The sequence below is a fragment of the Ochotona princeps genome, chromosome 1 (genome assembly GCF_030435755.1).
Source record: "Ochotona princeps isolate mOchPri1 chromosome 1, mOchPri1.hap1, whole genome shotgun sequence".
NCBI lineage: Eukaryota > Metazoa > Chordata > Mammalia > Lagomorpha > Ochotonidae > Ochotona > Ochotona princeps.
The window spans coordinates 5,380,576-5,407,088 of NC_080832.1; the positions used below are offsets into that span (position 1 = coordinate 5,380,576).

General features: G+C 44.7%; 1 protein-coding gene across 2 annotated transcripts in view; it reads left to right on the plus strand.

Moving 5' to 3' along the window:
- The window catches only part of PRKN (parkin RBR E3 ubiquitin protein ligase), a 1,179,505-nt gene that overhangs the window by 616,736 nt on the left and 536,256 nt on the right, over nucleotides 1-26,513 (plus strand). For both annotated transcript variants that reach the window (XM_058656181.1, XM_058656677.1), the window contains exon 5: nucleotides 4,311-4,394. In XM_058656181.1, coding sequence (XP_058512164.1) covers nucleotides 4,311-4,394 — 84 coding nt within the window. The remainder of the gene's footprint in view (nucleotides 1-4,310; nucleotides 4,395-26,513) is intronic.

A 26,513-nucleotide genomic window follows, 5' to 3' on the forward strand; every position in this document is an offset into this window, starting at 1 on the left:
CCCCTGGTGCCAACCCCTGGATTCACCTGCTTCCTCGTGGCCAATGTGTTGTCTTATTTCTCAGGCCAGTAGTTCCAAGGAAGTTATTTCTCACTCGAGACCCAGAATACACATACAGACTGATGTAATGGTGTGGTAGCCAAAGTGCTGCCTCATTTCTCAAAATGAAAGAGGATTTTTTTTTCCAGTGGAATCTGGCAGGTCTTCAGCAAGTTGGTCTGCGAAGGGTCCTGCAGTGAGCCCTGTGTGTTCACAGGTCGCAAAATCTGTGTTCAGCAACTGCACTGCACCGTTGCAGCATCAAAGGACGCACAGAGAAATACAGCTGTGCCAATACAACTTGGTTTGAGGACACTGACATTTGGATTTTATGTAATTTTCCTCTGTCACTAACCAGTCTTCTTTTCATGTTTCCCAACCATTCCAAAACGTGAAAGCGCTTCTTAGCCCATGGTCTGTACAGCAACAGGCACTGGCATCATTTGGCCTTCAGGTCGTAGTTTGCTCGCCCCGCAATAGGCGATAAACTACTTTTTGTATTTCTCTTGTTTGTGAACATTGCTCAGCCAAGTAAAACACACACACACACACACACACACACACACACACACACACACACACACACACATATTTTCTCAAAAGCAGTCGGTTGATTTTAAGTGTGTGTTTCACATTGTTCTGACATTGTCTTCAATTTTTTTTTATCTTTCTTTGATTTGAAAAGTCTTCGGGTTCATGTCCCATAGCTTTCTCCTACTGCTATTTTTAATTTTTTGAAGCAAAGATCTTTCTGCTGTGTGAAAGCTGTTCACTATAAATGCTTTAGCCATAGCTGTTGAAGGATAATGGGCAAGAACTGTGCAAAGTTAAATCAACTTGATAATGACATAGATTTACTCAAATACTGATTTTTGTTTTCTGAGCAGTTACAGTGTTTGTACTGATAGTATGAATTACCATTATGTATGAGAGTACATCTAAGTGTTTGTGGAAAAATGAAATGAAAAGATAAATTTATTTTGTTGCAAAAACTCTGAAATGCGTTCATTGTTGTTTCATAATACATGTCTTCCACCAACTTTTTCAAGTGCTCTCATTCATTTCATTGTGTTGAGTCCCTACATCCAATAGAATGGTATTTTTTTCATTACTTATGTCATTGAATGATTTTAGATCAAGAAGAAAACTGTGAATACATTTTATGTAATTTCCCTGTGTGACCAAAGGATTTGCCAGAAAGCATGGTGCTTTATATGGCAACTACTAGAATTGTTACCTGAATGTTTTAGTCACTACTGGGACACAAAAAGATAAATGAAGATTTGTGGCAGGCACAGGGAGTCCCTCGGTGTCCTCTTGCCCTCGAGCAGGGATGCCATCCCCAACACAGTGAGCTGCATGAGGAGGGATGCTGTTCCCTGAGCAGGGAACTCTCAGTAGAGCTTGCCTTCTGCCCCGCATGAGTAGCGCTGCTCTGTGGAGAGCTGGTTCTTTCCAAGTTGCGTGTGCTGTGAGTTAGAACCTACAACACCACCTCCAGGTCCTAGCAGCCACGGTGAGGGGCATTTCTTGCCAGCCTGGACTTCTTGGGGAGCCAAAGCTTAGCACAGTCACCTGCCAAAAGTCACATTATTACCTGCCCAGAGATGACTGCTGTCCCCAGAAGGAAGGAACATGGACCCTGCTCCTGTCCAATCAGTGATTTCTGGAGAGTTCAAGGGAAGTCACAGGAGCCGCAGGGTTGTTTGCTGACACTCTGACTTGTTGCAATGATAAACTTGCAGAGATGGCCTGACAAGAAAACCAGAAGGCAGAACTAGATGAGGCAGGGGAACAAATGAGAAGCGTGTGCATGTCCAGGCCTGGCAGTCAGCCAAGCATCCATTGTAAGGGAGGCAGCGGTGCCAGAGCTGGTGGCTTCCTTCCTGCGCCCTGATGATTTGTGGAGCAGACCTCAGGACGCGGCGTGCACTTGCACACATGGCTGCGACATTCCAGCCAAGGGAGGGGAGGGTGGGAATAAGCCAAGGAAACCACAGAATGCTTTGAGATGAGCCGGTGTCGCAAGGGAGGTGCAGACTCCTTGTCACAGGCTGCGACGGGGTGCAAAGACTGCCTCCTTTACATCAACTCGCATCAGAGAGGGACTGGGACTGGGAGGAAGGGCCGCCTCCAACCCCAGTTGGCCAGATGCTGGCCTGGGACCTGCTTCCGTAGCAGGCACACTCAGAGCTGTGCTCCAAGCCGCCCATCATTTGTCTCTGCACTTGCTTCCAGGGCCAGCAGCAGTTCAGGGTTAACGGTCCGTGAATCCCTACCCTGGATCCTGTGAGGACTGAGTGAAGAGGCCCCTGTAAAAAGGCTCCAGCTCTTTCTGGTAGAACTTGCCCAGGCAGCTACTCTGTTGAGCAGAGCAAGCGAGTGTGTGCTGTGTGTGTTGCACATATACGTGTTGCCGCGTGGAGACAGCAGCAGAGCAGATAGCAGGGGAAGCAAGAGCAGTTGCCTGCTCTGCTGGCGTTTATACCACAAACCGCTGCAGTGTGACCAGGCTGCCCTGGGCTGAAGCCCGGGTGAGAGCAGTGTGTGCCAACTTGCGATGACCTCCGTCAATGGCTTGGCGTGGCCCGGGGGGGTCTCTGGTTGTGAAACGGCTATGGCCGCTACCGTCCTCTGCTGTTACTCCTCACGTTGCCAGCCCAGGCCATGGGACCTTGCCCTGATGTGGAGCACTCAGCATCCTTGTCGTCCTGTGGGGACAGAACCCCATTTCCACTCCCAGAAATCCTGGGGAATGTTTTTGTGACCGGTGTGATCTTCTGTTCTACTCTGGGTTTTTTTGGTTGTCAGCTTTTAAGTGAAAATTGAATGATGCTCTCAGGACTACCAGGAGGTCGCTGTGTTCACACAGCTGGCCAGTGGTGACCAGCAGCCACGGGGGTCCTGATGCATTCACCTGCTGCCCCCAGGACCTCTGTGATGGTGATTGGCAGGTGGATTTTCATTTTAAAAGTCACCAATTCAGGGACCTGGCTCAGTAGCCTGGCAGCTAAGGTCCTCACCTTGCACGCACTGGAATCCCATATGGGCACCGGTTCATGTGTCAGCAACCCCACTTCCAATCCAGCTCCCTGCCTGTGGCCTGGGAATACAGTCGAGGATGATCTAAAGCCTTGGGACCCTGCACTTTTGTGGGAGACTTGGAGGAGACTCCGGGCTCCTGGCTTTGGTTAGGCTCAGCACCAGCCATTGCAGCTGATTGGGGAGTGAATCATCAGACAGAAGATCTTCTGCTCTGTCTCTCCTCCTCTCTGTATATCTGACTTTACAATAAAAATAAATAAATCTTTATAAAAAAGTCACCAATTTAAATTGTTGTACACTGAAGAAAAGTCTTATATTTTTAAACAATAAACATGTATCCTTAGTGAGAAGACAGCTACCTAAAAGGATGCAGATTGTATCTTGATTTCTTCCTAACCTGGCCGAACTCCTCTAAATGCTTGGACTCCTACTTGAGTTGGGTTTTGTACTCCTTCCACCAAGTAGCGAGGACAATACGTTTCCCTGGCTGCATGTCATTTGCTTTACAAGGAGTGTTTATCCAGCTATCTCTGGTAATCTGGGTGATTTCCAGTTTCTTTCAACTCTGTACACAGCATCTGTAAGCCGATTGCATCTGGCTTTTTCTGTTCTTAGTATTTCAGGGGCCCATATGCATTTTCTACAATTTAGAAGGAAAAAAGTTTTGAAGTGGTTCCAGGCTCCTGACACATATTGCTGGCTTGCTTTTGAAAGCTACGTGTCCACTGAAGGCGTTGGAGCCTTGTCCGTGCGCTTCCTCTGCTTCCCCGATGTGCTCTCACTGGTATCTCACAGCGATGCCTTTCATTACTAAGAGAGTTTGTTGAGCACCTCTTAAGTAGCAGCCCTTTCTCTGAGTGAGGGATGCCACAGAGAGCACAGCAGTCCAGCTTTGTGTAAGGAGCCAAACCACTCCCAGCAAAGCTCCACCGACTGTGCTGGTGGGGAGACACACTCCCAGGTCAGCAGTGCCCTTGCTAACGAGAAAGTGCACACTAAGCAGGGCCCTTGCGGACTGAAGGTTTTCAGGGCACAGTGCCCTGGGAGGTCTTGGTGTGTCTGTGAAGGTACCATGGAAGGACTTGAGGATCCCTTGGGTCTATTGCCGCATTTTGAGAAGCACTGGGCTACACGTTAATTTCATTACCCTTTCATAGTGCAAGTTGAAAGATTTTGAAAACACGATGTAGACTGGACTGACGCACATGTTGATGTTTTTCTCAAAGGGCCCGTCTTGCTGGGAAGATGTCTTAGTGCCAAACCGGATGCGTGGGGAATGCCAGTCACCAACCTGCTCTGGGACAAGAGCGGTAAGTTCCCTGGGTAACCTTCTTTGTCTTCTTTTTCAAACAAGACAATGATGAGCTGTGCAGTGACGACCGGAAACTTAGAATGCAGACAGAAATGCCAGCTGAATTTTCTTGTGTTTAATGACTTTCTCTGTAAGTGTTATGATATTCAGAGGTGTTGGTAATGTTGACAGTGCCCTCCGTTGTCACTGCCCTGCCCTCTGGTCCCTTTTGGTGATTGCTTGGAAATGCACAGTTTGGGCTCTTCCTCGAATGCTATTGATGGGACATAGAGGAGAGCCTGTGGAAGAAGAATCAGTGCAGAGCCTCAGGAAAGAGAAATCTCCAAGATAAAGCAGTCCTCTTTCCCCCACTGTCATGCCATTTTATGTCGACACTCTCACATTGTTCACAAATTGCTTTCTCGCTCTATCTCAACCCACTTTGCCCAAGCAGTTTTATGTCACAGTTGACTTTTGGAAAGTGCTGTCAGGATAAGCAGCTGTCCTGAAGTTTATTCCTGGCTATCCATCTTCATGCAAGCTTCAACTTGTATAGGTCTAATAGAGATAGAGCAGGTACTTCCTGAAGGGGACCCTAACCTCCACATAAATTTTAGAAGTAATTTTATTGTTATGATCCTGTTTTGTTCCACCTTTTACCTCAAGAAATCCTTGGGTCTATTCTAATCTGTCTGTATTTCCTTGGATGTAATAAATACCATCAGGGCACCAACACAAACATTAGTGCTGAGGGCACAGACTGTCACAGCCGGCTGGCGGCTGGTATCTTCTCTGCGGAACAAGGTCTGTCAGAAGCAACAGGTGCAGTGTTTGATCTGGCATCACTAGGTGCATCTCCTCTGCCCAGTCTGCTGGATGAAGGCAGGGGTACCCAGACAGCAGTGAAGCAGACGAGGGCGCCACTGTTAATGCAAATTCCAAAGAAAAGTAATGGCTTGTAGGTCATTCACAGGCATCAAGGCATAATGCAGTGTTGCAAGTCTACTGAGATGAAATTGAAGTGCATACATTTTCCAAGGAAGGGCCCTCAAGTGTGAGCCTGTAGTGTATGTGTGGGAGCACATATAATGTGCATTCACACATATGTAATTGCATATACCATAGTCACTTTAGGTATGTTTCATAGCTTCTCCTTAAGCACATGTAATCGCTGATCCATCCATCTATGCAGAGTCTAGTGTGTGTAACATTGTATTCCCTTGTCATCCTTACAGCAAGGTCCTTTGAAAACTGATTTCAATCATTGACTATCTGACTGCTTGTCCTATACCCTGATGGTAATTGGCAGGATTAAGTCACAACAGAATATTCTGCCTCTCTCTGGATTGAACTTCAAGTTAGTCAGAGGGGACATCTGTGTCATATGATGTTGAAAAAAACATTTCCTTTACAGACTGCAGATTGACTTCACCTTTGACCTCCATGTAGTGAAGTTGGGATAAATTCAAGTGATGTTGCAAGTCTGGCAGCCTGGTGAATTGATCCCCATAAAAGTAATGACAGCTCGCGCTATTTAAAAATACTGTATTGAATTATAAACCATATGTGCTTAAAAGATGGACTATAATTGCAAGCTGTGACAAATGCTCAGAGAAAGTCAGACTCCTGAGCAGAATTTGTGTTAGCTGTCACACTGGGGCAACCACAATCCGGCTGGGAATGGACAATGAGAGGGAGTACCCGGGGACTGGTTTAGGGCAAAGGGCTTCTCCAACGTGGAATAAGCTTCAAAGCCCACACAACGTCACAACCTGTAAGATAGGACACCTCCATTGGCTCAATTGAAGAGGAAGGTAGTGGGAACCCTTGCCTATTTTGCTCTTAATTTGGTAATGATAAAAAAATGTGAATCATAATAATTTGTAAACACAAACTAATCTGCCTGGGTTTGGGGATGATATTCTCACATCCTGTATGATGACTGGTCGAGCTCCAAATCTGGACTATTACGTGACAGTTTCAAGTCGACAATAACCCATGCATGGCCACAACTGGTCCAGATCCTCCAGGAGGCCTGTGCTTTCCAACAAATGGCCACAACTGGTCCAGATCCTTCAGAAGATCCATGCTTGCCAACAAGTCCTCAAACATTTACTATTAGTAATATTCCATGAAGGATGAAGTAATAGTCATAAAAACATCACAACATGTTCATATTATGGAAGAAGGCCACCATGAGTGAGAATGCAGTTTCAACCTGGATGGAATCTAGAAACTAAATTAGCATGTGGAGAATAAGTATGCTTAATAATGGAAGTGTATGTAGAAAACTATTAAAACTAAAACTATCGGAAAGAAATATCCCTCCAGACTAAACAGACTCATGCACACACACCCCTGAGCGGGATACATGAGCAATCCAGAGTAGGGATCGTGGTACACTCTGTAACACAGATGCTTCTCCAAGTGATGATGCTCAGCAAAAGAAATCAGACAAGAACAATACGTATTTCAGGACGTGGCGTATGAAATTCCGGAGAACAAAAACCAGTGGCAACAGAAAACAACAGCAACCTAGGGATTGGTGGAGAGAAGTAGGCATTGGAAGGGGCTCTGAAGGGACACTTTGGGGTGATCTCTGCTTTCACTGTCCTGGGGTGCTGTCTTCACATGTGAGTATAAGTTCATTAAAGAAACCTCAGCACCAGCATCTGTAAGGCCAGGGTATTTCACATCAGAATTCAAGCCTGAAGGCTCTTCTGGAAGGCCATCTGGAGGACCAGGCTGGCTTGACATCATAAGGACCCTTGCACAGGCACAGCCATGGGCCCCTCGCCAGGCCCCAGGATGCAACTTCCCTGCAAACTGCAGAGGTAATGCAGTCACCCTTAGGAGCAAGGCAGTCCCACCCAATCCTCCTCTGCCAGTATATACCACAACCCCTCGCCGCAAGAAGTTGTCCTAAGGTCTGACCTCCGACGTCCTTCTAGAGTCCTTTAGAGGCCCTGCCTTCCATAGTAACCACCCATGACTGGCTCAGGCCCTTGGCATTGCATGGCGCCTCCCTGCCTCCAGGTTGGCATTCTTGCTGTCAGCCTTACCTGGCAGAACCCTCAGTGAAAAGTGATCAAAAGAAGGCCTTTGTGGTCACACGGTCCACAGCTTAACCAGACACTTGGTTTTGGGGTAGATTCCTTGGTGATGGTGCTGCGCCATGACCACTGTTTTTGTTTTGTTTTGTTTTTGATTTTTTTTTCCAAAAGTCACTGTCTGCTTTGCCTCCCAAGTGGGAACACTTTTTTTTTTTTCCTAAGCAAGCACAAGGAGGCAACTGAAGGAGTCCTCATGTTTATGGCACTCCCAAAGCCATAACTCAGGTGCACATTTACCAAACACATCAAACACTGGGCTGTGCCCAGAAGGCCTTGTGATGAATGTGGCTGTCCTGGTGACAAGTTGAGCAGAGGCAGGCAGGAAGTTTCCCTACTTGGTCTACTCCCACAGGCTTCCCTGCAGTGGGCACACCTGCTGATGAGGGCACGAGTCACAGGTTGAAAGATTCAGTTCTCGTCTGCACTTCCAGGCTTTGTGGTGGTGGCATCCTCTAGTGCTGTTAAGAGTGGCGCTTCCCTCCAGGTTCGCTCCTGTATCCCCAACTGAGTCTTTCTACTTCCTAAGGTACCAAGAGCTCTGTCTCCAGGATCCCTCACATTTGTTCTCTGGAACTCCCTGGTGCCAAGTGCAGAGTGGAGTTTGAAGGAATGCAGGATCCTATTTACCACTGCATATCTATGTCTTTCCCTGGTGCCTTATTCCTCACATGGGATTTCCTCCCTCGTGAGTTTTCTGTCAGCAAACAGGATTGGCTCCTTTCTCCTCAGAAGTCTTTCTAAACACAGTCGATTTATAGGTTCAAAGCTAGGACTCCTTTGACTAAGGTCCGAGTCCTTGCTGTCCGGCACATGGGCCTTCACTGTGCTCCAGTTGTGCTATACCTTGGGGTCGTGGCTGATTTCCAGGGAGGGCACAAGGACAAAGTTTTCCAGCATGTGGTCTGATCACTGCCCTCTTTCTTCCCTGCAGAAGTGCCCAGCCTGTCTCCCAGGCCCCTGGTAGGCCTGGAAGACCACATCCCAGCACATCATTACCAGCCCCTTCATTGGATGCCCAGGCCTAAGTCTTCCAAGAAGGTCTCCCTGCAACCTCTTGGGAAACAACTCCAGGCCCAGTGATGGGGGTCAGGCTCGGTACTTTAGCATAGCCTGAAGTTAAAAAGATGCATTCACAGCAGCCCACGTGCCTTCCTGGAGATTGAAATAAAAACTAAATGTAGAATTAGTAGAGAAAAGAGGAATGAGGCTAAAAGAATAAGGAAGAGTGAAGTGCAGGGAAACAGCACACACAGGATGACACAGCTGTGACCCGGGGTGCAGTGAAATATCAACACGCTGCTTCTCAGTAGAGAATCCAGCTCTCTGCAGGTTGCAGAAGACACCTAAATTGCGTGAGATCAAAAACATGTCCCATCAAAGAATGAAGAGCAATATTAAAAAAGGCCAAAAAGAATGTTCTCTACATTTTCACTAAGCGTTCAGCAATCCAAGATGGCAAATGTCGGTAACATGGATTCAAAATAGGAGTCACTGTCGGAATAGGTGAATAATAGGCAGATTCATCCCCGGGGGCTGGAGAGAGTGACAGGGCTTGGGGAGGGAGATCTCCTGCAGGGTAAGCCCATGAGGGAACAGAGGGAGCCTGTGCCAGGGAGACCTCTGTCACCTCTAGGAAGCCCAGCCTTTGGCAGCATACAGGACACATTTGACCAGTTGATCATGCTGTTAGGATGTGAAGAAATTTAGATATTCCCAGCACGAATATAATTCTGAAAACCTATCCTACACAGAAATTTTAACTGCTGAATTAACAAGAGGATCCACAAGGAAGTAAGAAACCAAGTGACAAATACACCACATACCAGATAATGTAGGGTGTAGCTGAATTCACAGTTAAACAAAAACATTTAGACCCATAAGCAATCGCTTTGTTTAGAAAAATGGGGGCAGGAGCTGCATTATTTCAACATGGATTAATAAGCTGGGAAGAAGAAACACTTGTGCCCAGTTGTTTTTCTTTTTTCTCGCATTTCTAGTGAGTGCGGAGTGAATGTTTGCCAGGTAGGATAGGAAGTGCCAGGGAATCCGTGTGCCTGGGACCAGCACTCAGTCTGGGAGAGTCCACTTGCCCCATGGTGCAGTCAAACCACTCTTCTGGGTTATATTTTCATGATATGGCTGAATAGTAACCATAATCTCTATATTTTTCTAAATTCATTGTGCAATTTTTCTTAGATTGACAGAATTTTGGACACTGTTATAAAAACTCCAACTACTGCAACTCAAAGAAAATTTCCATGTATTTAACTTTCAGAAAAGCAGGGTCTTTATTCTTAATATGTATGTACTTAAAGACAGTCTAATAAGATCATTTTAAATAGCAGTAAAACTTAACCTTGGTTTTAATAGTACAAGCATCAACTTGACCTAAAAGTGCACCTTAGACGAGGGAATGTGAACCTGATTCAGCTCCACACTGCTAATTTAAAATTAGAACAGCACTGGATCTGAAAGTCATTTTATTTTCCTGTAAGGATTCCAGGTAGCTCAAAGGGTACATGCTTGAAATTTGTAAAAGGGGACGTCAACTAGTGAAATTAGTTCAACTGGGATGTGGTACAATATTTTAAACTTTCTTTGTAAAGCTTCATGTTCTGTTTCACCTTTTATCATAAATAACTATGACAATACTTGTATATTGAAGCATTTGTGTTCAGCTTACCCACACATAAGGGCAAAGCAAACACGAAGTTTAATTGTTTAGTTTATTATTTTTAATTAAAAACCTAAATTATTAAAAGCAAGGGAAATCAAAGCCAAAATCAACAAATCAGGCTACATTAAGCTAAGAAGCTTCTGCACAGCAAAGGAAGCAGTCAACAGAGTAAAAAGGCAACCAACAGAATGGGAAATTTTTGCACACTACACAGGAGACAAAGTGCTAATCTCCAGAATACAGAAAGAACTCCAAAACAACAATAACATCAAAACAAACAAACCAGTCAAGAAATGGGCACAGGAAATGGACAGATACTTTACAAAGGAACAAATCCAAATGGCTAACAGACATAAAAAAAATGCTCAAGCTCTCTGGCAATAAGGGAAATTCAAATAAAAACAGCACTAAGGTTTTACTTAATGCCAGAAAGAATTGCCCACATGCAGAAAGCTACCAACAACACCTGCTGCTGAGATTGCCGGGGCGGGGGCGGCGGGGGAAGGAACCCTATTCCACTGCTGGCATTACTGCAGGCTGGTGCAAGCACTATGGACATCAATATGGAGAACACTTAGGCCTTAGACAGGAGCCAGGAGCGCAGTTTGCATCTGCCATGTGGATGCAGGAACCTGGGACCTGAGCCACCACCTGCTGCCTCCTGGAGTGTCCCTTAGCAGGAAGCTGGGAGTGAGAGCAGAAATTGGCTCTCTTACATGGACTGCAGGCACTCCACTGCCCGGACACCTTACCCTTGGCTAGTATTTCTGTGTTTCAAAGCATAACATTTGTCCTCCCCATGATCAGACCCTCCTCTGTGAAGGTCACCCACTTCAGCGGGGCTTGTGGTACTGAGGCCATTGCTTAGCCTACTGTGAGATGCTGCTATTGCCCTAGAATCAAACAAGTGCTAATGTTTCCCTGGCATCTAACAGGAGGACATTGGGGTTTAGGAAAGGGAGCTGTTCCCCGAAAGGGAAAAAGAGAACATTTGAGTAGATCTCTTTGGCATCATAGATGACCAAGGTCATTTAAAAAATTCTTATTAAGGGAGTTGGTTTCACTGTTCCATAGGCTGTTATACGGATTCTGTTTTACATTTTTGAGATATTAAGATTTGCCTAAAATCCCCTGTAAAGCAATAAAATATCTCCGTGTTCACATAACTCAGTTTTGACATGTTAAACTTTTCTAAAAAAATTTTTTTCCTTAAGAAACATTCAAGTGGGGCCCGGCGGCGTGGCCTAGCAGCTAAAGTCCTCGCCTTGAACGCCCCGGGATCCCATATGGGCGCCGGTTCTAATCCCAGCAGCTCCACTTCCCATCCAGTTCCCTGCTTGTGGCCTGGGAAAGCAGTTGAGGACGGCCCAAGGCTTTGGGACCCTGCACCCGCATGGGAGACCCAGAAGAGGTTCCTGGTCCCGGCATCAGATTGGCGTGTACCGGCCCGTTGTGGCTCACTTGGGAAGTGAATCATTGGACGGAAGATCTTCCTCTCTGACTCTCCTCCTCTCTGAATATCCGGCTTTCCAATAATAATAAAATCTTTATAAAAAAAAAAGAAAAAAAAACATTCAAGTGGAATCTCTCAGAGTAGTGCCAAGATTTATTTCAAGTGAAATTAGAAACTTAAAACTATCCCCTGAACTATACTAGATAACATTATTATTAAACTCAGTATAATAAATGGAGAGTTTTCATCTTACTCAACATGCAATTTATTTCCTATGTTCCCCCCCATCGGGCTCAATACATGTCCACTGGAATGTTAATTTGCCTATATGTTAATATTCATGGTCTGTATCTATGATTTCATCTTGGGAGAGATGACTAAAACCAAATAAATAGTAAATAAGAGTCTCCTAACACTGAACAATTTTGAATTATGATCCATTTGCATATTTTATGTCCACAAAGTTTCTCATTGCTGTGTCGGTTTGATCAGCTGACTGCCCTCGATGGTATCTGTGCTGGTGTTGACTGTTCTCACTGTCAGACCTCGTTAGAAAGTCTCTGGATGATTTCTTTGGAGGCGATCTTTATTGTTTTTGTTTTTCCAGCATCTACTAATAACTAAGTGCTGACCCTGTTGCTGCTGTTCCTAATTTTTTGTTGGAGGAAATCTTTGGTTAACCAGAGATCCCTAAGACAGTCCTACAAAAAACCCTGTATTTGCACAATGAGGGAGCCATGAGATTTGCTTTTCCCCACTTCACGCTCCTTGTGCAGTGACCAACATAGGCAAAGCCAGCTCCAGACATACAGACAAAGCCAGCTCTGAGCGTGTAGAGGAGAATGCTGAAGCCAGCTGCAGGCAGAACACCCCCAGTTGCTCCCCTCCTCTCTGCCCTGAAGTTTGGCCAAGGGAAAATGTTTCTCCACCTTCCACTGTTCCCTGCAGTCACATCTTGTTGATTTAAAATATAATTGAATTGTGAGACCTTTGAAGTCAATCTCAGGTTGTGATGAAGTGTTGTCCAAGTGTGACAAAATGCTCTCTGTTGGCTCACCTGTAATTTGGATGATAAACTAGAAATTCTCAGCATTTTTTCAAAAACGGGTCAAATATTCAGAACCCAGGACAGCTAGCTTCTAAGCCAAGTTCAACATGTTCCATGCCCAAAACAAACAAACAAACAAACAGCAACAAACAAAACCCTCTTGTTCTCTTTAATGGAAAGTTAAGGTTAAAACTGGAGGTGGACATTTTGTTATGAAGTTTGCTACATTTTTTAAAAGATTTTTTTATTTTTATTGAAAAGTCAGATTTGCAGAGAAGAAGAGACAGAAAGATCTTCCACCCACTGATTCACTCTATTGGCTGCAAAGGTCAGAGCTGAGCTGATCCAAAGCCGGGAGCCAGGGTGCAGGGTCCCAAGGCTTTGGGCCGTCCTCCACTGCTTTCCCAGGCCGCAGACAGGGAGCTGGATGGGAAGTGGAACATCCAGGACACGAACCATTGCCCATATGGGATCCTGGCTCATGCAAGGCGAGGACTTTAGCTGCTAGGCTAATGTGCTGGGCCCTAGCTACATTTTTGAAAACTTAAAATGAAGTTTGTTTTCATGTTAAAATGAATTCACCAACAAGGGGGCAAGTGAGTCCATTTTACAGACTGCTGAAGGAGGTACTTTTGTTTAGACCGCTGAGGCATTTGGGGGGGGGGGGGTTGATAGGCCACACAAACTAAGGCTTCCTTCCTCTGTCGTCTAACCCTTTCTCATCTGAGTTCCTTCATAACTTCATGGCAAGTTAAACCAAAAGCCAATTTCTCCATGAAATTTTTAATACCCTTCAAAACTGTCACTTGAAAAAATAATCTTCCTGGGACAAAAATAAAATCCGATTCCAGAGTTGGTACATGTGTAGCCAGAAGCCCACACACTTGGCGCAGCCATGTTCCTGTGTGTTCAAGCACTCAGAGGTAAACGTGATTTAGGCTGACATGGAATCTGAAGCAATGTACAGTTTCAAGTTTTGAGAATTTTCCTCCCTCCTTGTTTGCAAGAAAGCCCTGGTCTCTACAAAGCACAATTTATATTTTATACATGCTATTTGTTATTCTCTATCCTATACCTTAGATCTCATTTTGTGTACAAAAGAAAAGTATATATATTTCCAAAATAATCATCTGAATATGAAAAATTTTAAGCCCATTTCTTAATCCTAGATGCTTCAAAGTTTCAGTGTCAGTAAAAGACTGTATTTAAGATTGCATTACAGCTTTAGGCAAGGACCTCAGATGACAATGAAACCATAGCAAAATGTATCATGATTACTCCGAAGAAAGTGTGCTTATAGACCACTATTAGGGAAGACGTATTGATCTACCAAAGGATGACAATTGGTGTTAAAAGAAAAAAGCTTTGTAATAGATTTAGATTTATAAGTTAACTTTCAAGAACTGGAGCAAAACAAGGTTAAATATCACTGTGAACATTGCTAGGTGTTTCCGTTGGAATGGTAAATTAGAACTGAATGAGAGTATCCAGGATTTGGAGCTAGAGGTCACTTGGATGGCCTCAGTGCAGACACACAAAGAGAGACTAATGGGGTGGGAAGAACAGAGCGAAGATGGGAGAGCAATGGGGCAGGAGAACGAGGCCTGCCTCTCTGCTGGATCTGTCACAGGTGATGGACGGCACAGGAGAGGCACACTCCAGCACGTCTGGATGGCCCTCACTGTGGGATCAGCATCTCTTGTACCCAGATCATACGGGCCTCCAAAAAGCTACCAAGGGACATATTAAAATTACTATTTAGGGTTCATCCTTTTTAAAAAAGGAAAGAAACAAGAAGAAAGAAAGAAAGAAAAAAAATTGCAGAAAATGCTTTACCAAGTGTTGCATGTAGAATGGAAGGTGGGAGCCTATGGAGAATGGAATCAGAACTGAGGAGAGCTTACACACGGCGGACACTGTCCCCAACACACACACACACACACACACACACACACACACACACACACGGTGAGATATCTACTTCCACTGTTGTTTTCTAGAAACCAAGAATGATGCAGGACCTTCAGGTCACTGCATTTCCCAAAGAAGGCAACAGAGAAAAGAGACTTGGTGATGCTCATCTTCCAGGAGTGCTACTTACAAGACAAAGAGAATCATTTTCAAAAAATGTTTAAGGATTTGAAAGACAAAATACAATTAGTGTCACCTGTGTCTCTCTGTTGAAAGGAACATTGACTTTCCCTAACCCACCAAGACTGACCTGGAAGAGTCAGGGCTATAGGTGTGGAGAGATTTGACAGAAATGATGAACATCCCAGGTCCTCAGAGCCCAGAAGACAGTGATCCCACCGCTGCTGTGTGTGATCCCACAGGTAGAAAAGTCAGGATGTTCAATGCCAGAGTGGAGTCAGGTGTGGGGGAAGATGGAGGTCCCTTCCATCGGAAAGGCTAGGCAGAGCTGTCCTGTGTGAGTGCCGATGGGACCAGCCCAAGTGCGTGGATGGAGGTGTTGGAGAAGGCAGGCCAGTCTCCACAGGTGGACATGTGGGCAAGAAGTACATTTGTGAGGTAGGAAAAGATGGCAATTTGGGGATGGAAAAGTTCTGTTGGTGGCCTGCCCCAGGTCACTCTTGCCACCCCGCCCCGCCCTGCAGTCTGCCATGCTCCTCAGTGTAAGATGCTTGTACACCTGCATTGAGGATGCCGCTCCTAACCCTCACACCTGCTCACAAGGAAGATGGAAAGTGCAGAGTGTTCAAAACACAAACGGGGAGGCTTCCTGGGCTGCATCCAGCACTGGGGACATCACACCCTGAGTGGGGCTGTCTGGACCAAAGCAGAGCTGAGCAGCAGGGCAGAGAGTAATGGCCAGCAGGAAAGGGCTGTTAGCCACAAGCCCCGGCTTCAGGGAACTGCTCTGCCCGAAGCACCTGGAAGTGGAGGTGATGAAGAGTGAGAGGCGATGCGCTGTCCCCTTCACACAGTTTGCTTGTGGCTGGCTTGGAGAGAGAGGACCGTCCCCCGCATAGAGGCCATCTCACTTTGGTGATGTGTAGATGTATTAGAGACCAGGTGGCAACCAGGCTGCTTGGTGTAGAGCGATGGGAATCTTGAAGATGAAAATCGAAGATTGGTTTTATGCATTTTTTGTACTTGAATCTAGCATAGTTTGAATAGATTTGAGTGGCACATGTCTTTTAACCTTGTCTAAAACTGAAGACATCGCAACTGCTTCGGATCTGCCTGCTTCCCTTGCGTTTACGGGCAGTGAAGAGCCGGCTGCATTGCTCTTTGTTGTCCTAACCAGCTCCGTGCCTCCAGCAGGTGTGGGAAATAGCCAAGATGTCATTTGGTCTGACCCTGCCAAGGCAACGCTGGCAGGACTTGAAAGTCAGTAAATCTAAGACAAGCTAATCTTGAAGGATAATTGTGTAAGGCTCATGGATGATGTCGTAGATAACTAGATGGCTTTTGGCAGGACCTCGTTTCATGGGAGAATAAATTTCTCTTTCTCACATGAAATGAACAAAGTGGCAAAACAGTGTGGTGGGTCTCCTTCCTGCTGTTTTGTTTTGTTTTTTTTTTGGTCAATCTGACTGGAGAATTGGAGACTTTTTGTCTTTGCCATCAACTTTTCAAAGTATTAGAGAGGGGAAGAAAATCGGTTACAGTGTGAAGTGAATGTTGAGGCTTTTATTTTTTTTTAATTGGTCAATATCATTTATTTTCTTTTTTTTAAACATTTATTTTTATTGCATTTCCCTTTTTTAAAAAAAAAACTAATTACATTGCATTATGTGATACATTTTTTATGCACTGGGATTCCCCCGCCCCTCCCAAAACCCTCCCCCCACGGTGGATTGCTCCACCTTGTTGCATTTCCATAGTTCAGATTCAGTTGACATTCTTTCATTGGAGGTATTTACCAAGCATAAAGTCCAGCATCTTATTGTCATGGTAAGTTCAATGGTTTCTTGGTGAGACCATCTCTGGTCTGAAGGTAGAGCTGGCAGAGTATCATCCCAATCAATTGAAAGTCCCAACATAATATTTCCAACCATTTACAACATTATGTCATTAATTGACACGGTATTGATTAACCAATATGTTAATAGGAAAATGCAGGTTCTCAACCACAACCTGTGACTTCTTCATAGACATTTCAATTTTGGTTTACATTCAACCGTGTTCTATACACCTTAAAATGGCTTAGATTGTTATTCAGCTGTCTCATGCCTATTTTAATTTTAGTCTTTAGCAGTTTATAGCATTGAAGCATGATTTCGCTGAACCTGGCTGTTTTTCGGGTGGTCTAACTCTTTAATTCTAACAGGATATATGTCAACAGTTTAGGTGAGCATGTTTAGGAGGGGTGTGCAGAGAAATCTTCCATACCCCAGTGAGGAATAACTAATCTTTGTGTCCCACCCAGTGAGGTATAAGTGCATCCCCGTTGACCGTTTCCTATCTGGTTCTAAGCTTTCCTTGTTGTTCTCTGTCTATCTATTCTCGTTTTGTTTGTTTGTTTGTTTGTTTGTTTTGAGGGGTTTCTGGAGTGCTCCTGATGGTTATTACGAGAGGGGGTGGGGACCCAAAGTTGGAAGCAGGCAAGGGCCAGAGAAAGCTCCTCTCCCTAGTCCCGAAGGAAGTTTACTGTTCTTCTGTTTCTGCGGACCGCTCAGGGATCCTGGTTGTTGTTCCGATGACCTTGGATCCTGCAAGGCAGGATTTGGGCTTCTTCCATCCCATGTGGTAGATCCAATTGAGGGTGGGTGACCTCAGAGTTTTTGGTCTCTGAAAGCACTCCATTTCCCCGTGGTCTCCTTGGCAGTAGGGAGGTAGTCCTTGGTGCTCCTTGGTGAGGATCTGGGAGTCTTCAGGATTGGGATAAAAGCCTCCTCCTTTCTGTCTGCTCCAGTCTGGGGTCCCCCCCTGCTCTATGCGTATGACCTCCTGTTAAGAGGTTGTTAGGATTACTCCTGATTCCCCCATATGCCTTTGTAGTTTTGCTATTGTCTAATGCTAATTCGAGTCTGTTGTCTATGAGTTACCAGTTATGATCTTGATAGGTTATATTTCCCATCTTCCTCACACCTTCTGGGGTGATGTAAGATTTTGCTGAGGCTTTTAGAGGGTCTGTCTCCAGGGGATGACTGAGCTGGCTGTAATCACATGTTGTACAGTGAGAAGAGCCCGGAGTCAGGAAACGCACCTGTCCTGCTTCTCCACATGGTCAGCCAACTTCTCCCCATTTGCAGTCTGCCTCCTGGTAGGCAGGTCCTGCATCACTTCGGAAATTTCACTGAGTACTTGTGAGTCCTAGATTTAACGAAGCATCTTTGGCTTGCACAAATGAAAGGATTTCTGTTGGGATCATGTAACAGACCATGTCTGAAGATTTTCCTATCTCATTTCAAATCATCTTTTTCCTGGAGCTCAGCAGTGGTTTTTTTTTTCCCTTAGAATGATGTATTTTGTTCATTCTGATTGGCTTCATCATGGTGAATTCTCAATCAAACATTTCTCCATGAGCAGGTGCTATTTCAGCAAAACTTAACACTGATGTTCTCTGGAATTGTAATTCTAGAGAATTCATCAATAATTTTATGAGAAGCACTTAAGACTTTATGTCATCTAGCCCAGTGTCCAATAAAAGAATCAAGAGACTCAGTTCTAAGGTAGCATTTAAAAGTGGTTAGCATTAATTATCTTGAGGTATGCAGTTCAATTTCAGCATTTTTCTTGATAAAACAATGAAAATGTGTTAGATGTGTTCACTGCCAAGACCAGCTATGGGTTCAGACATGTACATCCTTGACAAAATGTTGACTTCACTTGAATGAAGCAAATACTCTTACCAATGGATAAGAGCACACTGTAGGGTTCATTACATCTGACTGATAAGGGCACGTGGCTCTGCAGGAATCAAGCCACAGACACACCTGCCAATGCACCAGGATAATGCACTGAGGTGGAGCTCAGGGGACACCATAGGGAGGGGATGTCAGAATCTCCAGTGCTCATCCACAGTAGCAGTCAGTGCAGAACAGGGCTTGCCAGCCACCGTCACAGAGCCCAGTGTGACAGGACACGCAGATCCCAAGGAGATGGTTAGCAGAAAGATCACACGGGTTAGATGGAATACTCTGCAGTCCCAGGGCCTGCACACCAGGACTTGCAAGCCAGCAGGGCCAGTTATTATGCCCTGATTAGAGCATGCGCCTTTAGAAGTCACAGAATGACATCAGATTGAGAAAAACGATTTAGCACTCCTTGTGTGAGTCAGAACACATTCTGATTGTGGGGCCTGAGAAGAGTGTCCACCAGAGGACACTTGGAGCCCCAGGTGCCAAGCTCTGAAAGCCACTCACTGAGCACCTGATGTGCAGATGGCACATTGTTGTACAAGCTAGTGACACTCTCAGGGACCATCATTTTGTACAGTGTGTTACAGCCACATGTAGTGCCGGTATTCTTGCATGAGCATTGCTTAAGTCCTGGCTCTTACATTTCCAGTCCAGCTCCCTTACAATGTGCCTGGGAAAGCGACAGAATGTGGCTCAACTGATTGGGCCCCTGCCTCCCCTGTGAGGAATCTGGAATAGCTTTTAGCTTGGTCCCAGACCAGTTCTAGCCTTTTCAGGAATGAACCTGCAGGTGAAAGATCAACCTTGTTTTTCTCCCTCTCTTTCTCTGTAACTGCCTTTCAAGTAAAATAAAATGTATATGTATTTAAAAAAAAAAGAAATGTTGATCAAATAACCAAGATATGCAAATGCACTTTAAATCACCATTCTTCAATTATGATATTCTGCCAACCTTGTATATTTCTGGGTAGCACATGTTTAGCTCATTTCAGAATTTAATACATTTAGCAAATACACATGCTACATAAAGCATTCTTCCTCTGATTTCCTGTTCTGCTAGGCCAACACATCTCCCAGATGGACTACAAGTGAATGTGTTCTCTGGAGAGACATGTTTTGGAGGGATAAAAGCAGGTCAGATTTTGAAAGGTAAACACATCAGTGCACACGCTGCAGGTCTCACACGTGAGCCATGGTGAGCCCCAGTCAAGGGCCGCAAAAAGTGATGGGGAACATTCTTCCTTGTGTAAGGGACAGATGAGCCATGGAGCAGCCTCTTGGCTCATCTGAGACGAAAGGACTGAGCAAGAAGTGTTCCACACCAAAATCAAACAAGAGGGTCAGACGGGAGAGCAGCGGAACATCTGGGTTAAGGAAGTTGAAGTCAAGCCTCTTGCAGATTGCAGTCGTTTGTTTAGGGCACCACAGAGCACGGCTTTCTCTGTTCTGCGCAGTCTTCTTGTCCGACTCCACGCAGGAGCATTCCATTTGTCTCAAGGCCAGAGTGGCCGGTGTGAACTTGCGATGATGACTTCTCGACGGCTGACCTTCGGCTCAATGGGTCAGACACTGCTTTGGACACCAGCATCTTGTCCCAGCTCTGTTCCTCATCCTGGCTTTCCTTGTGGTGCACAGCTGGAAAGCAGTGGGGGAGTCTCCAGGAACTCGGTCGCTGCAGACTCCTGGCTTTGGCCTGGCCCAGCCTTGAATGCTACAGATGTTTGGGGCGTGAACTGGTGGATAGAAGATCTACCTGTCTGTCACTCTTTATCAGTCTGCCTTTCAAATTATAAACAAATTAATTAATTAAAAGAAAAATAGCATTCCATTCTGCGGCATGGAGTGGGGGAGAATACCCAAAGGCCCCAACCCCTGCTGTTCTGAGACTTCCCAGCTCTTGTGTCTGCGCCTCATCTGAAAGGGACACACCTAGGACAGTGTCTACCTGCTGTGCCTCCTCAGCTTGCTTTGCTCTTTATCCCGCTCAGCATCAGATGCTTGAGGAGTTGCTGACCGTCCGTGTGCCTCACTGACCACATAGAAGTGTGTACACATCTGGTTATCTGGTTGTCTCCAGCAGTGACAGACAGGCACGTGGCCTGGGTTCCTGGGCGCTCCCGGTCTCTCCCGGTCTCTCCCTGTCTCTCCTGGTCTCTCCCTGTCTCTCCCGGTCTCTCCTGGTCTCTCCCTGTCTCTCCCGGAAGGACATTCACCTGCACATTCAGATGCACATCCTGGCTTCCGCTTGTTTTTAAACAAGTTTTCCTCTTCTCTGATGTCTACTCTAGACTCGCTTTTCTATGAGGCAAAATGTGTATATTATTTATGACCAGAAAATATTATGATCATATGTGTCTTTTGTTCAGCGATTTAAAAAATATTAGCATTTTTATTATTGAAAATTAAATTCTCTGGACAGGCATTTGGTCTAGTAAGACACACGAGTCCTCTGTTGGCATACCTAAATACGTGCTTCTGGTCCCTCCTCTCACATCCTCCTAACCGCAGGCCATCGGCTCATGTCACTGTGTTCCTGCCACCCCATAGGAGACCTGCAATCCTAGAGTTCCTACTTCATGACATCTTGACTCAATCCTAGGCATCTTGCAGCAGATGTGTGTGTGTGTGTGTGTGTGTGAGAGAGAGAGAGAGAGAGAGAGAGAGAGAGAGAATTTTGTTTTGGATACAGTATTTTTTTGAAAATATGAAACTCTCCAAATAGTGATGTAACAGCAGCAGAAAGTAAAATTACTGATACGTGTTTTGAGATGAACATACTTTTTGATTTAAAAAAGAATAAACAGCCCTTAAGAGAACCTTGAGCTTCTGCTGTGAGCTACAACTACTTGGAAACCTCCTAGTGTTATTACTAAGCTGCCATGGTCAGATAATAGTGATGACACAGCTGTGTGAAATCAAAGAGCAGAACGGGATCCGAACGTAACAGATAATTTTGAATTTGTAACGACAGCAGATGGAACAGCAGTATTGCTTCACAAGTACAAGGGCATTTCAGAAAGCACCTGTAAAGCCATCCTTTTAAGCAGCCTCAGGAACTGTAAGGCAACATATATTCCCATGACTGCTGTCACTGCTTTACTGAAAACAGGCGAATGGTGAATACAGCCAGGATGCTAAGCTCTAGCTCAGCACTGTTAGGTCTCTCGAGAATTCCCCCCCACCCCATAGCATTTTAGGTATCAGCATGTCCTCAGTCATCTACTACAGCATCATCACCTGCCCAGTTGCACTTTTCTTTCTCAGTACTGTCTTATCTCTACTTCTTTTGCAATTCCTTTTCCTGGGCCTGGTGCAATGACTTAATTGACTAAATCCTCAATTTGCAAGCTCAGGTATCCCATATGGGTGCTGGTCCATGTCCTGGCTATACCATTTCCCAACTAGCTCCCTGCTTATGGCCTGGGAAAACAACCCAGGATTGGTCCAAAGCCTTGGGACCCTTTATCTTCAGAGGAGACCTGGAAAAAGCTCCTGGCTCCTGGTGTTCGATCAGCTCAGCCCCATCCGTTGCAGCCATTTGGGGAGTGAATCAGCAGACTGAAGATCTTTGTCTCTCCTTCTCTATAAATCTGCCCTTCCAATAATGACAGATAAATCTCTTTTAAAAATTCCTTTTCTTTATGCTCCACCCCTGCCTCACTCATTCACTCTTTTTCTGGTTCCTTCCTGGTACGGCTTTAAGCAGGTGGCATAGGAGAGGTAAGGAGTAGAATCCTGGACAAGGACCAGTTATCCTGCCTTGGACCCATCTCCTTGCCCGCTGACTTTCCCTTTCCCCAGGCAGGTGCATCTCCAGTTGCATGCCCACAAATTCCAGGACATCCACCTGTCTCTGTGGCTTGAGGATGCAAGCCAAGGTGAGGGAGTCTCCTGTGCTCTGTGCTGACCAAGTCCCACTTGGTGATGTTTGTTGAGTGCTGCTTTCATCCTGAAGCCAGGGAAGGAGCACCACCCTGGCTTTGCCAGGCGCTTCCATGAGAAGACCCCAGTGTTTACCTTAAGGCTAGCAGCTTCCAGTAGCCCCCAGCTGATGTTCCCAGGGCCCAAGAAATGCTGGGTTCAGTGGGGCATTGGGAGGTCTCCCTCCTTCAGTTCACCACTGTGTTTCACACTCAGCTCCCGAAGCAGAGAATCTCCCAGGGAGCAGCTTGTTCGTTCCTGACCTCCTGCTACTTTCCTAAAGGGAGCTTCTCTGCCCAGAAGTCCCTAGGCACAGCTCCTTGGAAACAAACAGCAGTCAGGGCCCAAGCCTTTACTCTTCCAAAGAGCTGCAATCTGCAAAGAAGCTCCCTGCAGCTTAGCCACCTCCATTGGCCCCAAAGCATGCATTTCACAGCAGGGTTCTGCTTTCTGGTTGGGTTAGCTACAATGTCCATTTACATAGCTGGACTCACTTGTTGCAAAAGTCAACTGCAGCTCCCACCTTGTAGGGGATAGAACCTGGTTTGCAGTTTTTTAAATGAAGCTGCTGTAGCTACTACCTTCAGAGTCATGTTTGAAATAAAGCATACCAATTAGCAGCCAATGGCTCTTCTGGAGAACACAGTGGAATCTTCACAGAATTCTCTTGGTGATCTGTGGACAAGGCAGTTCCTAGGGTCTCTGGCCTTGGCTTTTGCAGTCCGTAGGAATCTGGGACAGAGAAAATATCCAGAGCTCATTTCACGTAAGGTGATTTTTGTCTCTGACCCTAGAAATACAAAAATAATAGAAAAATTAAAACACTACTGGCATGCATGTGAGCCACAAGCCAAGTTCATGTAACTAACCTCATTCTGCCTTCCTCTGCATGGTTTGCCCCTTGTCTTTCCCACCCATGTCCTAAGCACAGAATGCATTAGCACCATGCATGGCCTGTGCCTATTGAAATAAATATGTCCCTTTTCCTCCGCTCAGGCAGTTACTGGCTTCTGAGGGAGGCTGACTTAGAGTACAGATGTTATGGGGCACAATACTACATAGAATATTCTGAATCCCAAAGCTGGGTGTGCCTGTCGGAGGTGGTCAGGAAAGTTTTACAGAAGCATCGTCCGGTACGGCTTTAGCCTTCTTCAGGATATGGGTGGCTCTCAGTTGCCTTACTCCTGTCTCAGGACAAGAATACACAGAGGTTTATTACACCGGACCGAAACCACTGTAAACAAATTGAAATGAGAGCAATTTTCTGACCGGGTAAATGATTTGAGGACCCTGAAAAAATGACCACTTTTCTGGGGATGTTTTAAAGTATCAGCTTACGGTGCTTTATGATTGTAGCATGTGAATGTTAAGGCAGTAGTTAATGTTTGTATGGAGTAAAATATAACAAAAGTTGTGATCTTAAAATTAATTCATATGAAGTACAGAGGCTAAAGATCATATTCAACTCATTGATGTACAAAGAATGGTCTCAGAATCTTGAAACAGCTGGTGGTACTAGGAGCTGGAGAGCACAGTGTGTTTACTGTCAGTATGAGTAAAAACTGTCAATGTATTCTGGGTTTGGATTCCAGTTCGAGACTGTACACAACCGCATGGCCATGGGCAAAATACAAGTAATTTATCCGTTTTAGCTTCATTGACAAACTAAGAATTCTAAGTGGTGTTTAGCTCATAGGTTTGTTGTAATGATTAGATGATGAAGTACTTGATGTACAGTCCATTACACATACAGCAGACTAATAAATATTAACTTATTACCATTATTAGATGAAAAGCAGGCTATTAGCAGTTTGGCTCTGGCAACTTATCTTGATTGTCAGCAATAGGAGGGCTCTTCACAAAGTTTAAGGAAATTGTGAGTTAGAAATCAGCCATGTGTGGACTTTGAAACTTTTGTAACAAAATAAATGTAAGTTGTACCTCCATTTTCCATAAACGTTTTGAAGTGTCTTCCCATATAAGTCATTTACTCTTTATGTTAGCTGAAAAGTTCCTAGTTTTGTTGGAAGACGTTAGAGGGAAATTATTTTTTGAGCCATTACTATTTATCTTGATAAATAGTCATTATTTTAAAACTCAGAGTGAGAAGCATGCATTAATGTGCCCTTGGTGATGCTTCACTTTTCTTATTAGAAATATGTATTTTTGGAAGAATCGATGTGGTCTTAGGCCATGTTGAATAAAGCAGCGTTAGACTGTGTGCAGCAAATGGGGCCCTCTTAGGAAAGTCGGGGCCAGGTGGTTGAAAGCATAAGGACCCTGCACAGGGCTTTCCCCTGCCAGAGTGCAGAGACATGCTTTCTCGAAACCACGGGAAGATAAAGGGGCTAAGGTACCCAAACTCTAGTTCTTTCCAGAGGAATTTACACAGAGCTGGAGTGCCTTCTTCTCAGTTTACAAGTAAGAAGTTATGAGCACATGATTGTAGCATCCTCAGAGGACAATACACATGGGATGCCATGTCTCCAGGAAAGCAAGGGTTCTTCTCACTTGTCACATGTGGACACAGACAAGCAGGTATGCGTAAATGAATTCTTATAATAAGTGGGGCTGATAAAACAGTACCTGCCCAAATCCCATGGATGAAATCAGAGTTGAAGGAACACCGAAATCTTCCTTCAGCCTGTTGAACCCTTCTGCATCTGTCTATGTTGATGATTAATTTCATGGACAGAACCTCTGAGCCCACAGCTGCTTCACTAAAAATGGATCTCTAGTCAGTTCATGACTACAGCAGTGGTGGATAACTGCACATCTTGCCCACCACCACCTGCCTACCGAGGCTGATGGTTTGTTCCTGTACTTCAAAGATACATAAAGCGCAATAGGCTATGTTGTCAATGACGACATCGTAGGTTTCACCTGCCAAGTATCCTTAAAGGTGACAGTTGAGAAGAACATGGACAGAAGATACTACTGAGCAGAATAGGTTGGGAGAGTCTGCAAGGAGAGAAGACATGCTGGTGTGATCAGCTCATTTCTTGTACGACAGGAAGGAAGGAAATAGAAATAAATTTTCAACTTGGGTGGAAGAGAGAATTCTTTTCTCCTGAAATTATTTGTATGCATAATATACATTAAATAAACATGTAATCTATATATAATCTATATATGAGTAATGTGTAAAGTCTAGAAATATGCATATAGATAATAAAATCAATACCAAGTTTTTAAAGGCTTTTGTTTGGTGCACACACATGCTGAGATACTGGACTACTCTTTGAGTACTCACAATCGAGCCACATTTATAATAAGATTGATTTTTCATTGCTGGTGTAGATAGATCATAGCTTTGAAGAATTTCAAATTCATTCTTCAACATGCAAGATGGAGCTTTGTGAAAAATTGCACTAGGGTCATTGAGAGTTTACAAGTGATCAGTGCGTGTGGTTCTGAACATTCCTTGGGACTAGAGCAAGTTCAGTCAGGCTAGGACATTGGAGGATGTGGGAAGGACAGATTCTGGCCTCCGTAAGGTCATGAGGACCAGAAGTGGGGTTCCCATTGCATGGATCTGACTCAGTTATGCCAAAGTATTTGTTAAAAGGCATTGACTTTTTAATCATATGCTTAGGAGTTATTTACCTTATTTTGATTATCTGCTTTCTTATTATTATGGTAACTTCAGTATACATTGTAACAGAGGATTCAAAGAAGGCTATAGTGTTATAATTTTAAAATACACTATGAAGATACTATCTTAGTGGAATATATACAAGAAAATTCATTCTAGTTTTGTAATTTTATTAGACATCATACTGCTTATCTCCCCAATTTCAAGCCTTGTTTTTTTAGAAATGCTTTTCTCAGGTCTTTCGACTTTGTTAAGTCTGACTTCATTCTGTTTACCTGTGTCTTCCTTTACCTACGACTTTGAAACTGTAGCACAGCCAAAGATTGTCTTTCGACTCTCAGCTTTATCCAACATCACCAGCTGCTTTGAGATGTTTCTACCTAGGAATATCTAAAATAATCATTCCAAAAAATTGAATGGTGTTGCTTGAGGCCTTCATTTGTATTTTCCACTGATCGTACCTGCTTTTTCTTAGGATTTAATTGGTCATTGGGATTGTCATT